We start from the raw sequence: 10,640 nt of genomic DNA on the forward strand, positions 1-10,640 counted from the left end.
CTGCATGCCGGCAGCTGTGGAAATCAAGCCAGTGAGACTCTTCTGGCTACCTACTGGGTGCCGGCCATGCCAGGACCACACCGCATGTGTGAAGACAGGACTGACAGGGTCGTTGTCATCAAAGAACAGGCAAGAAGTCTCCCCTCCCCACCAAACCCACAGGAGAGGGAGCTCAGTGCTCAGGGGTATGGACCTGGGCGGACCATCAAGGGGCTGAATGTGGAGGCAATAAGGAGACATTGGAGGTTTCTGAGCGCAGGAGGCCCACCCCGAGGGTGGTGTTCAGTGCAGGCTGTCACAGAGGCTGATGGCAGACAGACAGGATGGAGGGCCATCGGCATGTGCATAGCAGGAGCACCACAGGCTTGGGGCGGCAGGTGGACTTCATTCATGAAGCTGACTCTAGGGCCTGGGACTGCCTGGAGCGCAGGGCAGGAGAGGACTCCCAGCCTGCGGCATCTGGATGCAGAGGGCTAGAGCGTGCTGCCTGCAGCCAGGGAGGCAAGAAGGGGGGCACACCCACACGCCTTAGCTTAGAAACAGCTCTGGAGCTGTGTGCCTGGCTCTGCTCTGTGCTCTTGAACGAGAAGGACTCTGTGGTGAGTGTGGTCCCCATGGCTTAGGTCACACTTCTCTCCGTGGCCCCATGGCCCTCACCTCCCGGGCGTTTGAGGTGGAGACCTCTGTGATGCCTGCAATCTGGATGCTGCCCCTAGAATCTTCCCGCAGGTCCAGAAACCCCGAGGACGGGTTCAGGAGGTCCCGGATCACTTCATTATAAATCTGGGAGGAGACAGAAAAGCTGGAAACAAAGCAGCTTTGGTACAGGATGTATATATCCTTGGGCGCTGAGTCTCCTGATGTCTCTGATGCCCTAGGCACCAGGGTTTCCTACAGTGGGCCTTTGGGGGTAACATGCAAATGGCTTTATGCTCACGATCGACCCATTTTGCAAACAGGGCAACTGAGGAGGATAGGCAGGCTCACCTCAAGGTAGGACATGGATACGCAGTAGTCCGTGCTGTCGCAGGCCTCCTCGATGGCCTGGAAGAGGTCAGCGAGGGTCCGCAGGTAGATGCCGGGCTCTGCGTCCATGCCCAGCATGGTGTAGGTCTTCCCTGCGCCTGTGGGAGGCAGGACACCCCTGAGGTGGGCTCCTGAGTAGGTGCAGACCCCACCTGGATGTCCTACCAAGGGACTGTTCATGCCTGCATTGTGCAAACCATCCTGGCAGCCCTGACATGCTCATTTTCCATTTTGGAAACAAGGAAAAGCAAACTGAACAGTGCCGCTACTCTGGAAGAAAGCCTGTGTGCATGGGGGAGCCTGGGAGCTGCAAAGACAAAGCAGGTGCTAGAGGAAGACCAGAGGGATGATGTCTGCTCGTTTCTCAAAATTCTCTCCCGGAGGCTTGTGCTGTTTATAAGAAGCCAACTAATGTATTACTCTTCACAAGCACTTCTTTAGGGGAGTGCCTCCCTTCTGCTTCCCTGTTTTCCCTGTAGGCAAAGACCAGAAGTTCTTTTCCTTTGGAGAGCCTGGCACTTCGTAGGTGCTCGCTAATGTTTGTTGAATGAACGTATGCAATAAACAACAAATAAGTTGTGCCTTCAGGTAAGGCACCCCAGGGCCTCAGTGTCCCCCTCTGCACAGAGATGGGGTTTGGTCCCATCCAGATCTGAGCCCTGGTGATTTTGGCTTCAGGATGAGACAGGCAGCCTAGCTTTGTGAACGGCTGTCAAGCCCAACGAGTAATTACAGAGGAGGAATCACAGGTTCTCACAGGCAGCACAGTGTAGACTGGGGCTGAACCCCAGATTGACTTCCACTGGCCGTGTGACCTTGGGGAAGTCACTTTGCCTCTCTGAGGCTCACCTGTGAAAAGGGGTTTGTTCTACCTGCCTTTCAGGGCAGCTTCAGTGAGGAGAGGAACCAATGGGTGCAGGGGGGCCAGCAACACGCCAGCACACAGTAGGCACTTTGTGCTGTAGGAAGGGCTCTGTGGCCACCAACCTTACTCCTTCCTTGGGTCCCTGCTCTCAGTGTTACCTGAGGGGCCATAGGCAAACACCGTCGCGTTGTATCCAGAAATGACGCCTTCCACTAAGTGCCAGGTGGTGGCACGGTACACATCTTCCTACAGACGGACAGAAAGACAGGGAATGCACAGCCCAGCCCCAGTCAGGGTACCTGGCTGCTTGGAGAGGTCAAGGGCAGGGTGCCCCAGACATCCTGTTCCCTTGGGATGTGGTTGGGGCCCACACAGACGAGGGGCTAGCGCACATGGGCACAAATCCAGCCTGCTGCTGTGCCCTGCATGAGCCCCGCCAGCCTCGGGGGAGGATGAGTGGGAGCCACTTGACAGCTCCCACCAGGAGGCCTGACACATTCCGTTCTGAACACTTTCCGGGGCTTCACAGGGACTGAGAGAACCCAATAGGAACACAAGGTCCGGGAGGCAGCGAGGGGTTTGGGAACCAGCGAGGAGTGCCAAGACCCCTCCCTCTCTACAGGGCAGAACTGGAAGCAGGAAGCCACCATTTCAGGCTGGCAGGATTTCATTCAGGGCAGCAACACCCAGCAGTAGGAGTATGCAGGCAGCAAGCTCTCTCTCCACAGGGTTATTCCAGAAGGGACAGCCCCAGGGTTGATGTACGAGGGCGTGTAGACTTGCTGGACTGGATGGAATGACATTCCCCACTTGCTCTGCCCTTCCTGGATGCCCACTCTGGGCCCTGCTCTTCATCACAATTAACTGTCTCAGTGGCCTGACTGCTTGCCCAGCTCAGAGCTCAGAGCCTGGGCTCGACAGACTCCAAAGCAGTTGGACTCATACAGTCCAGGCCCAAGTCCTGACTCTGCAGCTCTCTACCCGTGCGACCTCAGGCAGGTTGCCAACCTTCTGAAGGCTGTTTCCCATTTGTAACACAGGGATGACAGGGCCTGTATTTTATATAGTTGCAAGACAACGCACAGCCAGCCCCCAAGCACAGCACCTGCCACACAGGGTTGGCTCGGCGAGCACAGAAGCCACTCACATCTTGGCAGGGAAGGAGGCCTGTGTACTCAGACAGCAACTGGGCCTGCCATTGCAAGTACACGGTCCCACTTTATAACTGCAGCTGAGTCCTTGGGGGAGGGTGGCCAGCATGGCCTAAGCACGCCCTTTTGGCACACACAGCATCCTCGCAGGCCGCCAGGGCTGTGGGCAGGCATCAGAGAGAAGAGGTGTGGTGGTTATTAGTCTTTAAAGTCCTGCCCCTCCTCTATGGAGATGCCAAGTGTAATTCCTCCCCTGGGTCGGGGCCAGCCTTGGTGACATGCTGGGCCAGCGAAGCAGGGCAGAAGGGGCGCCAGGTCATGGGGTGCTGAGTCTCTACAAGGTCCGGCGGCCTCCTCCTTGCCTCTTCTTGGAGTGCTGAGGCTGCCATGCTGTGAGGAAGCTCAAGCCCCGTAGGGTGGCCACACTGCCTCCAGCCATGGATGAGCCCAGCCATAGGCCCATGAGTGGGCCATCTGACATCAGGCCACTGAGCCTTCAGAGGACTGCAGCCCCTCACCTGCATGTGACCGGAACTGGCCCAAACATCTGCCACCTGGGGCTGTGACGTGCCCACCGCAGGAGGCTCAGTGCAGGATCCCACTCTGCCAGGCTCGGGAGGGAGGGGTGTGACAGGCGAAGTCGGGTGACATCCTGACAGCTTGTGTTCTTGGTAATGGGTGTGGGTGAGGGGTGTGACCTGACACCAACCCCTGATGCCCAGTCCCGGCCTCCCCATGGGGCCTTGGCTGCTGGTCTGTGAAGTGGGCCCCTCAGAACCACCTTCACTCACCTGCATGCCCCACAACAGTGTTGTCTGCCTACCCTGTGGCTGGGAGTCCTGCAGGCAGGGGCTGTGTCCTGGCCACAGGGTGGGCAGGATGGCAGGTGGGTGGACAGACAGGCAGATGGTATGGATAAGGCCTTCTGTGTCAGGGAAGGGCCCCTACCACAGGCCCTGGGCTGACCTCCTGCTCTTCAGGGAGTCCCCCGTGAGAAGCCACGGATGAGGCTGCCTGGCCATGTTATTCCCAGGGCTCCTGGACCTGGCCTGGCCCAGCAGGAGTGCAGGGAGGAGGGCATTACCTGCGACACATGCTGGTCAAAAACAGTGTCAAAGATGAAGGTCTTCTCCCGGGACCGGTGTGTGCGCAGCGGGTCCTCGGGGTCCTCTCCGGGGTCCATGAGCACCACCATCTAGGTGCAGGGAGGGAGGGCAGAGGACAGGGCTTGGGCTTGGCTTCTCCGAGGGGCAGCGTCTCAGGGCTCCTGTAGCCCAAGTCTTCCCGTTGCGCCCGGCCTTGCCCCTTCGTGAGTGATGGCCTGCCTGCTGTGCCCCTTCCCCACTGCGTATCTGGGGCTCAGGTCCACACCACCCAAAGGAAGGGGAGGTTGGAGCAAAGGCCACCAGCTCTGTGGCCCCTCCCATCTCACAGGAATGGGTAACCTTGAAGTGAGGCTCAGGAGGGTCTCTGGGGACGGGAGGTTTAAAGGCACCTTTCCCAGGGGGATGGGAGCAGGGCAATTAAAGACCAACCCTCTCTGTTTACTTGGCGAGGAGCATGCGGAGTGGGGCACCAGGAGCCCAGAGTCTCAGGGGCCATGACCAGGGCAGACAACTGGCTATCCCCAGCCCCTCCTCTGTCCAGATTTGGAAACTGGGGTCCCAGGAGGCAAGGGCTGCCTGGAGGTCTCTGGGTGTCTTGCCAACATTTTTTCCACGACAAAAGTTCTTCATGCTTTCCTTCTGCTTCCAGGGCCAGAGGGGATCTAAGGGAAGGAGGCCCTCAGGGCTAGCCCCTCCAGCAGTCCCACTGTGTGCACAGCTTGCTGGGTTCAGCCCTCCAGGGCTCTACCAGGAGCTCCCAACTCAGCACCGGGGAGTGGGCCTGGAGCAAAGGGCAGGGCTCTGCAGCCCCGCAGACTGGTTTCCAATCTTGGCTCTGCTGATCAACGACAGGGAGGCCTTGGGCAAGAGCCGCACTGCTCTGTGCCCATTTTCTCATCTGAAAAGTGGACATGGGAACAGCGCCCACGGCCATGAGGGCCCACGAGCTAATGCGTGTGGTGCTGAACACCACAGTCAAAATACAGCAGCTGCATTGGGTCTTAGACCAGAAAAACAGGCTTTGCTCTTGTTATAAATAACATTATTGAGAAAAATCAGCAGAATTTGAGTATATCTGTAGGTTGGGTAACAGTGTGTCAGCACTACTACTAATTTTGATGGCTGTATGGGGCTCACAGACTGTTCTTGTCTTTAAGAAGTGCACTCTGCCTTGCGTGTGTGGAGGGGCAACAGGTCCACAGCTTACTCTCAAATGGTCCAGGGAAAGGCTGCATACACACAGGGAGAGGAGGATGGAGCCCACATGGCAAAATGTTACCTCTGGGGAGCCCGGGTGAACACAGTACGGGATAGGGGCTCTTTGTAAGGTTCTTGCAACCACAATTGGTCTGAAAGTACATCAGAATAAAGTGAACATGCTACCATGTGGGTGATCAGCAAGAATGCCCTGCTGCGAGAGGGGAGCCAGATACAAAGGCCCACACTGCATGATTCCATCCTATGCAACACTGGGGCCAGGAAGCCTGCTGGTGGGCGCCAGGGGCTGGGCTGCAGGGAGGCGGGCAGTCGGGGTCAGCCTAGGAGGGACAAGGTCTCCTTCAGGGGGTGGAATGTTGGGGAACTAGATCGAGGTGCTGGTTGTCCCATGCTGTGAATGTGCCAAATGCCTCTGAATTGTTCACTTTAACATGGTGAATATTATGCTATGTGAATGTCACTTCCATTTTTTAAACCATGAGCTGTCTTCTGTTCAGGGCACAGCAAGGCAGCCTTTGGGAGCCAGGCCTGGGGTGGGCCCTGAAATGACCCTGAGATACTCCTGCCCACACATGCAGAAGGAAGACAAGGCAAGATGCAGGGGGGAACAGGGAGGTGGAGAGGTGCCCCTGTAACTACCTGCCGTGGCCCACACACACGTTTAGAAACACTCCTCTGCTGAACATACCAAGTCCCAGCTTCTTCAGGGGCCACTGAGCTGGGAAATATGAAAGTCCAGCCTGCTCTGACAATCCTCTGTTTTCATGATGCACTCGGTTCATTGTGATTCCCAACCCACACCCTCCCCGTGAAATCCCGAGTGTCTGCTTCCCAAGGGGCACCCAATCTCCAGAGCTGGGGGACTGGGGAGAAATCCTCACCCTAAGGAGAGAGGTCTCCTGGACAGCCTTGATGCTGGAACTGCCCAGGACTAGGGCCAGTGGTCCCCACTGGAACAGGAGGCGGGACCACAAAGGGGCAATCTGACCCACACTGGGGTGCAGAGAGGGACTACAAGTAACCCATGGATAGCAGGGGAGCTTCCAGGTAGGTTAGTCAGTCCCCACCTTGGGCAAAGTGTCAAGATTTGGGACTAGTGACACTATTTTGAGAGCCACTATTGATCCCAGCAAAATACTATTATTTGTCTTACAGGTTATTTAAAAAGTATTCCCTTCATCCTCTAACACACGATTTTAATCAGTAACGTGCACAAGATTTTAAGCAAGAATCATGCCTACCACCCCCACCTGTGCCAATGGCTGCCGTGGAGTCTCTGGGTCACCGCTGCCCTGTCTCTACCCAGTGTGCCCAGAATCCAGAGGAGGAGCTCCCAGGCTGCCTCCGACAGTCTCATCATCAGCTGTTTCCAAATAGTCTAGTTAACACTCTTCAGGACTGAGCCAAAACCTTTCCTGAAAACCCTTGTTCCCCCAATTCAACAGCTGCCCCCAGTTGCTTTATTGCTTAGCTATCTGTGACCTTAGCACTAGCATCTAGCCCCTTTGCTCACACCCAGACCCTGTTCTCCATCTCCCTCAAACAGCCTCCCGAGCTCCCTGTGCTGGCGCCCCAGCCTGGTGGGTGGCATTGGCTGAGGCCCCCAACACCCTGGATCCTCTGCCTTCGTGGGCAGACACAGTCCGGGAACTACTTCAACACCTTTCCAATGGCAAGTGGGAATACCCAAATAAGCTGACGAAACTGTTTTGCCCCCAATTCCATATTTATTCTGGCAAGTAACTACCATGGGCACTGACATGTCTAAACTGCACTGACAGCTCAGCAGGTGAGTGGGGTTCTGAGCCTGGGGGTGATCCTGCCCTACCATGCAATCTCCTGGGGTCCTTTGCAAAACTGCAGGTCCCAACACAGACCTGCTAAGCCACTCTGCCCCTCATTCAGGGGTCCCACCTGGCTCCCACCTCTGGGCACTGCTCAAAGTCAGAAGAGGCCTTCAGGGATGCCTTTTCCTCCTCCGTAGCACCGGACCCAGTGACATCACAGTCTCTCCTTTGCCCCCCACCCCACCTAGAAAGAGACTGGGTGATGGTGGGCCACGTCTGCCCAGGCTCTGCCCCAGGCGACTCCATGGTAACATTTCTTGAATGAATACATGAGGGAGGGAGCCCCTGAGGGGAAGGGTGGTGGGAAAGGCAATGCTGCACCCCGTGGACACACCCTGAGCCCACAGCCTCACCTGGTCCCCCACCTTGTGGGCAATGACGGTGGCCCCTTCCTCCAGCTCTGCATCGTTAAGTGGGCGGATCCGAAGCACTACCTGTGGGCAGGACATGGCGCAACTGTCTTCCAGGCCCACCCAGGCTGCTCCTGATTCTCCCAGCACGCCAGGACCACCAGCACCACACCCCTCCCCTCCTGTGAGCACCACACTCTTAGGGAAGCCACCAGGACTACTGAACCCCAGTGCCCAGCAGGCGCCCTCTTCCCAGTGCATGGCGTGAACTTGCTCACACCTCTGAACAAGGTGCTGTGAAAACATCTACCCCCATTAGTCTCAAATGGGAGACTGAGGCGCAGAGTAACCTGCCCGAGGTCACACAGCTACTGGGGGGGGTCTTAGCACCTCAGCCTACTTACTGCTTCACACCGCCCCACCCCACCACCAGAGCAGGGACCCAAACATGCAGGTGGGCTGTGGGTGCTTCCAGAGGAAAAGCTGGTTTCCCAAACAGGAGTCTGGGCTCTGCTTCCATCACTCCCCCCCAGCCGTTGCCCACCCCCCGTTCCAAGGAAGTCCTCCAGGAAGCCCTCTGGGGCCATGCTCCCCCAGGCCTCAATCCTCCACCATCACGCAGGAGCTGCGGGCCCCAGCACACCAGTGCAATCCTTCCCGGCTTCCTCGTCTGTCGGATGGGGGAAGTGCCTCCTGGTAGAAACAGCATGGTTCTCCCTAAGGGGAAGTCATGACTGGAGTCTCTGTAACCAACCTACAGGTTTGGGGCATCTCTGGCCTCAGCTCATTCAACTGTCAAACGGCCTGAGGTTCCTGGTCACCCAGCAGATGGGTGTCAGGCCTTGCACAGCCTGGACTGGGCAGGGCAGGGGGTGCCTACCAAACCCCACCTGGTGGCCTGGCCCAGACTCTGAGCTCCCTGGGGAGATTCAGAGAACAAGGCATGAGTGGGGTATGGAGGAACTGGGGAGCAGAAGGTAGCAGGGCCCTGTGAGGGTAGGGGAGCCCCTGGGTTAGGCAGAGCAGGGCAGGGCCCTGCACAGGGTCTCAGCCTGATGGCAGCCTGACTGTGCCAAGCAGGCAGTGGGCCAGGCAGGAAGCGGGCTCAGGTACACACAGCCTGAGGGCTGGCAGGGACACAAGGCACTCACCACAAGTTGCTGGTCCTTGGGCTCCATCTTCCTGACAGCTGGCTACCTGGGCCGGGAGGGGCCTGTGGTGGGAGGGAGGGCACAGGGCCAGGTACTTGCTCTCGGCTAGCTCCCTGTTTTGCAGGCCAGGTGAGGCCGAGTCGCAGTCCCGCCCCACCATGCCCCGCCCCTGTGATGTCAGCAGGGGCCCAGGAGCTGAGCTTCCTTGGGGACACCAGACTGCCCACGTGGCCTGGCGGTTCCTGAGCAGTAAGTGCTCAGGTCCTGGTGGGCGCAGGCTAGCTGCACGCTGGGCCCATGGGACAGGCTGGACACCAGGCAGCCTTCCTGTCCATGCACTCATCTGACACCATGACAACCCCAGGGCCTATGCTGCAGCCCTACCGGGTCTACAGGTAGGCCTCCCTGAACGCTGCACTTGGCGCAGCCCTGGAGCTTTCCCACCAAAGGGGAGAACAGTCACCAGCTAGCTCAACATCAGCTGCGTGTGGTTTTCCCAAAGGCATTTCTAAATCGACCTTGAGGTGACCTTCAGGTTTCCGATTAGGATGGGGTTCTCAGCCCCTTAACCCATGCTGCCCATCTGCACCACATTTAAGGCCTGAACCCACTACCAGGTTTATTTTCTTCCACGCTGCATCCTGCTCTGCCACTGCTGTCTCCAGGGGGGTCACCACCTTGACCAACCCAGGCTGCACCCACTAGGCTGTGCAGCTAAGCAGCGTGGTATTCCTGCCATGTCAGAGATCATATCATGGAGCTCAAATCTGAGATCTGACTTGAAGACTAGACCACAGAGCAGAATGGTTGGGCCCAAGGTTCAACTTTTTGCTCAAGGTTACCAGGGCTACCCAGATGGCTCAGCTGTCCAGGTGGGGTTGTGCCACCACGATTGCCCACATCCTCCCCTTGGTGTCCAGGTAATGTTGGGCTCCAGAACTTTCCAGTGACATGAACAAGGCAAGGGGGCAGAGCACAGCCTCTGCAGCACCCACGTCCCCGCGGTCCCTGTCCACGGGGCTCTAGCCATCCACCCACCCACCTGGCATTTGGACAGGCCAGGTCACCAAGTTCAAATGTGGGGACAATCTCCTCCCATCCTGCCTACCTCTGGAGACAGCGAAGCCCAGGCCTTGCACACACCCCATGCCCCTTCCCAGCCCTGCAGGGTGCGTCAGGAAGTTTTTCTGCAAGGGGCTGGCCCTAGGAAACTGGTTCTACAGCAGGTAAGAGTTAACGCAAGCACGTGTTTCAAAAATCCTTTTATTTACAAATTGTGTAAAACAATTACAAATAGCCGGTTTGAAACAGTGAAGTGTTTTAAAGCTATTAAAAATCTGTTAATATGACAGAAAGGTGCCTTTTCCTTCTCACTGCAATTTTAGAAAAACTAGGTCTCTGCACACAGAGGTTTAAGGAACGTGCGCTGAGAGGGCAGGAGGAGCTGCAGCAGGCGAGAACTGAAGACAAAGTCAGGTGGAGGAGCTTCAGGACCCCAGAAAGGGAACACAGCACTGGTCCACCCAGGCCTGTGGCAAGGATGCACATGGGGCAGGCAGCCTGCACACGCATGTGTGGCATGGGGCCCCAGTGAAGGGCCCAGGTGCAAGGACGGGCACTCTGGTCTTGTCAACTCACCTCCCAGACGGCGCTGAGGGCTGTGTCCACAGCTGACTCCCAAGGGTGCCTGCTTTTTAAATGAAGCCTCATACTCCAGCAGAGGAAGAAGAAACCAGTCATGAGGCGTCGACAGGGGGCACATTGCAAAAAAACTGGGCTGAGCGATGTGCACATGTTCACTTCCTTCCCAGGAGGGGAGAAAGTTATTCAGAGGCCCACATAACAGTGGCCACAGTGACAACTCAGTGGAAACCTCCAAGCCCATGCGATTCAGAGAAGGCTAAAGGGTGCTTTCTTGGGTGAACA

General features: G+C 57.2%; 1 protein-coding gene across 2 annotated transcripts in view; it reads right to left on the reverse strand.

Moving 5' to 3' along the window:
* LOC118936154 (kinesin-like protein KIF19) overlaps positions 1-8,821 on the reverse strand; it is a 40,485-nt gene extending 31,664 nt beyond the window's left edge. For both annotated transcript variants that reach the window (XM_036933050.2, XM_036933049.2), the window contains exons 1-6: positions 8,715-8,821; positions 7,567-7,647; positions 4,127-4,237; positions 2,050-2,137; positions 988-1,124; positions 658-783 (exon numbers count right to left, since the gene is read on the reverse strand). In XM_036933050.2, the coding sequence (XP_036788945.2) occupies positions 658-783; positions 988-1,124; positions 2,050-2,137; positions 4,127-4,237; positions 7,567-7,647; positions 8,715-8,741 (570 nt within the window). In that variant the 5' untranslated portion in view covers positions 8,742-8,821. The remainder of the gene's footprint in view (positions 1-657; positions 784-987; positions 1,125-2,049; positions 2,138-4,126; positions 4,238-7,566; positions 7,648-8,714) is intronic.
* Positions 8,822-10,640: the final 1,819 nt, after the last annotated feature.

Source organism: Manis pentadactyla, chromosome 10, assembly GCF_030020395.1.
Source record: "Manis pentadactyla isolate mManPen7 chromosome 10, mManPen7.hap1, whole genome shotgun sequence".
NCBI lineage: Eukaryota > Metazoa > Chordata > Mammalia > Pholidota > Manidae > Manis > Manis pentadactyla.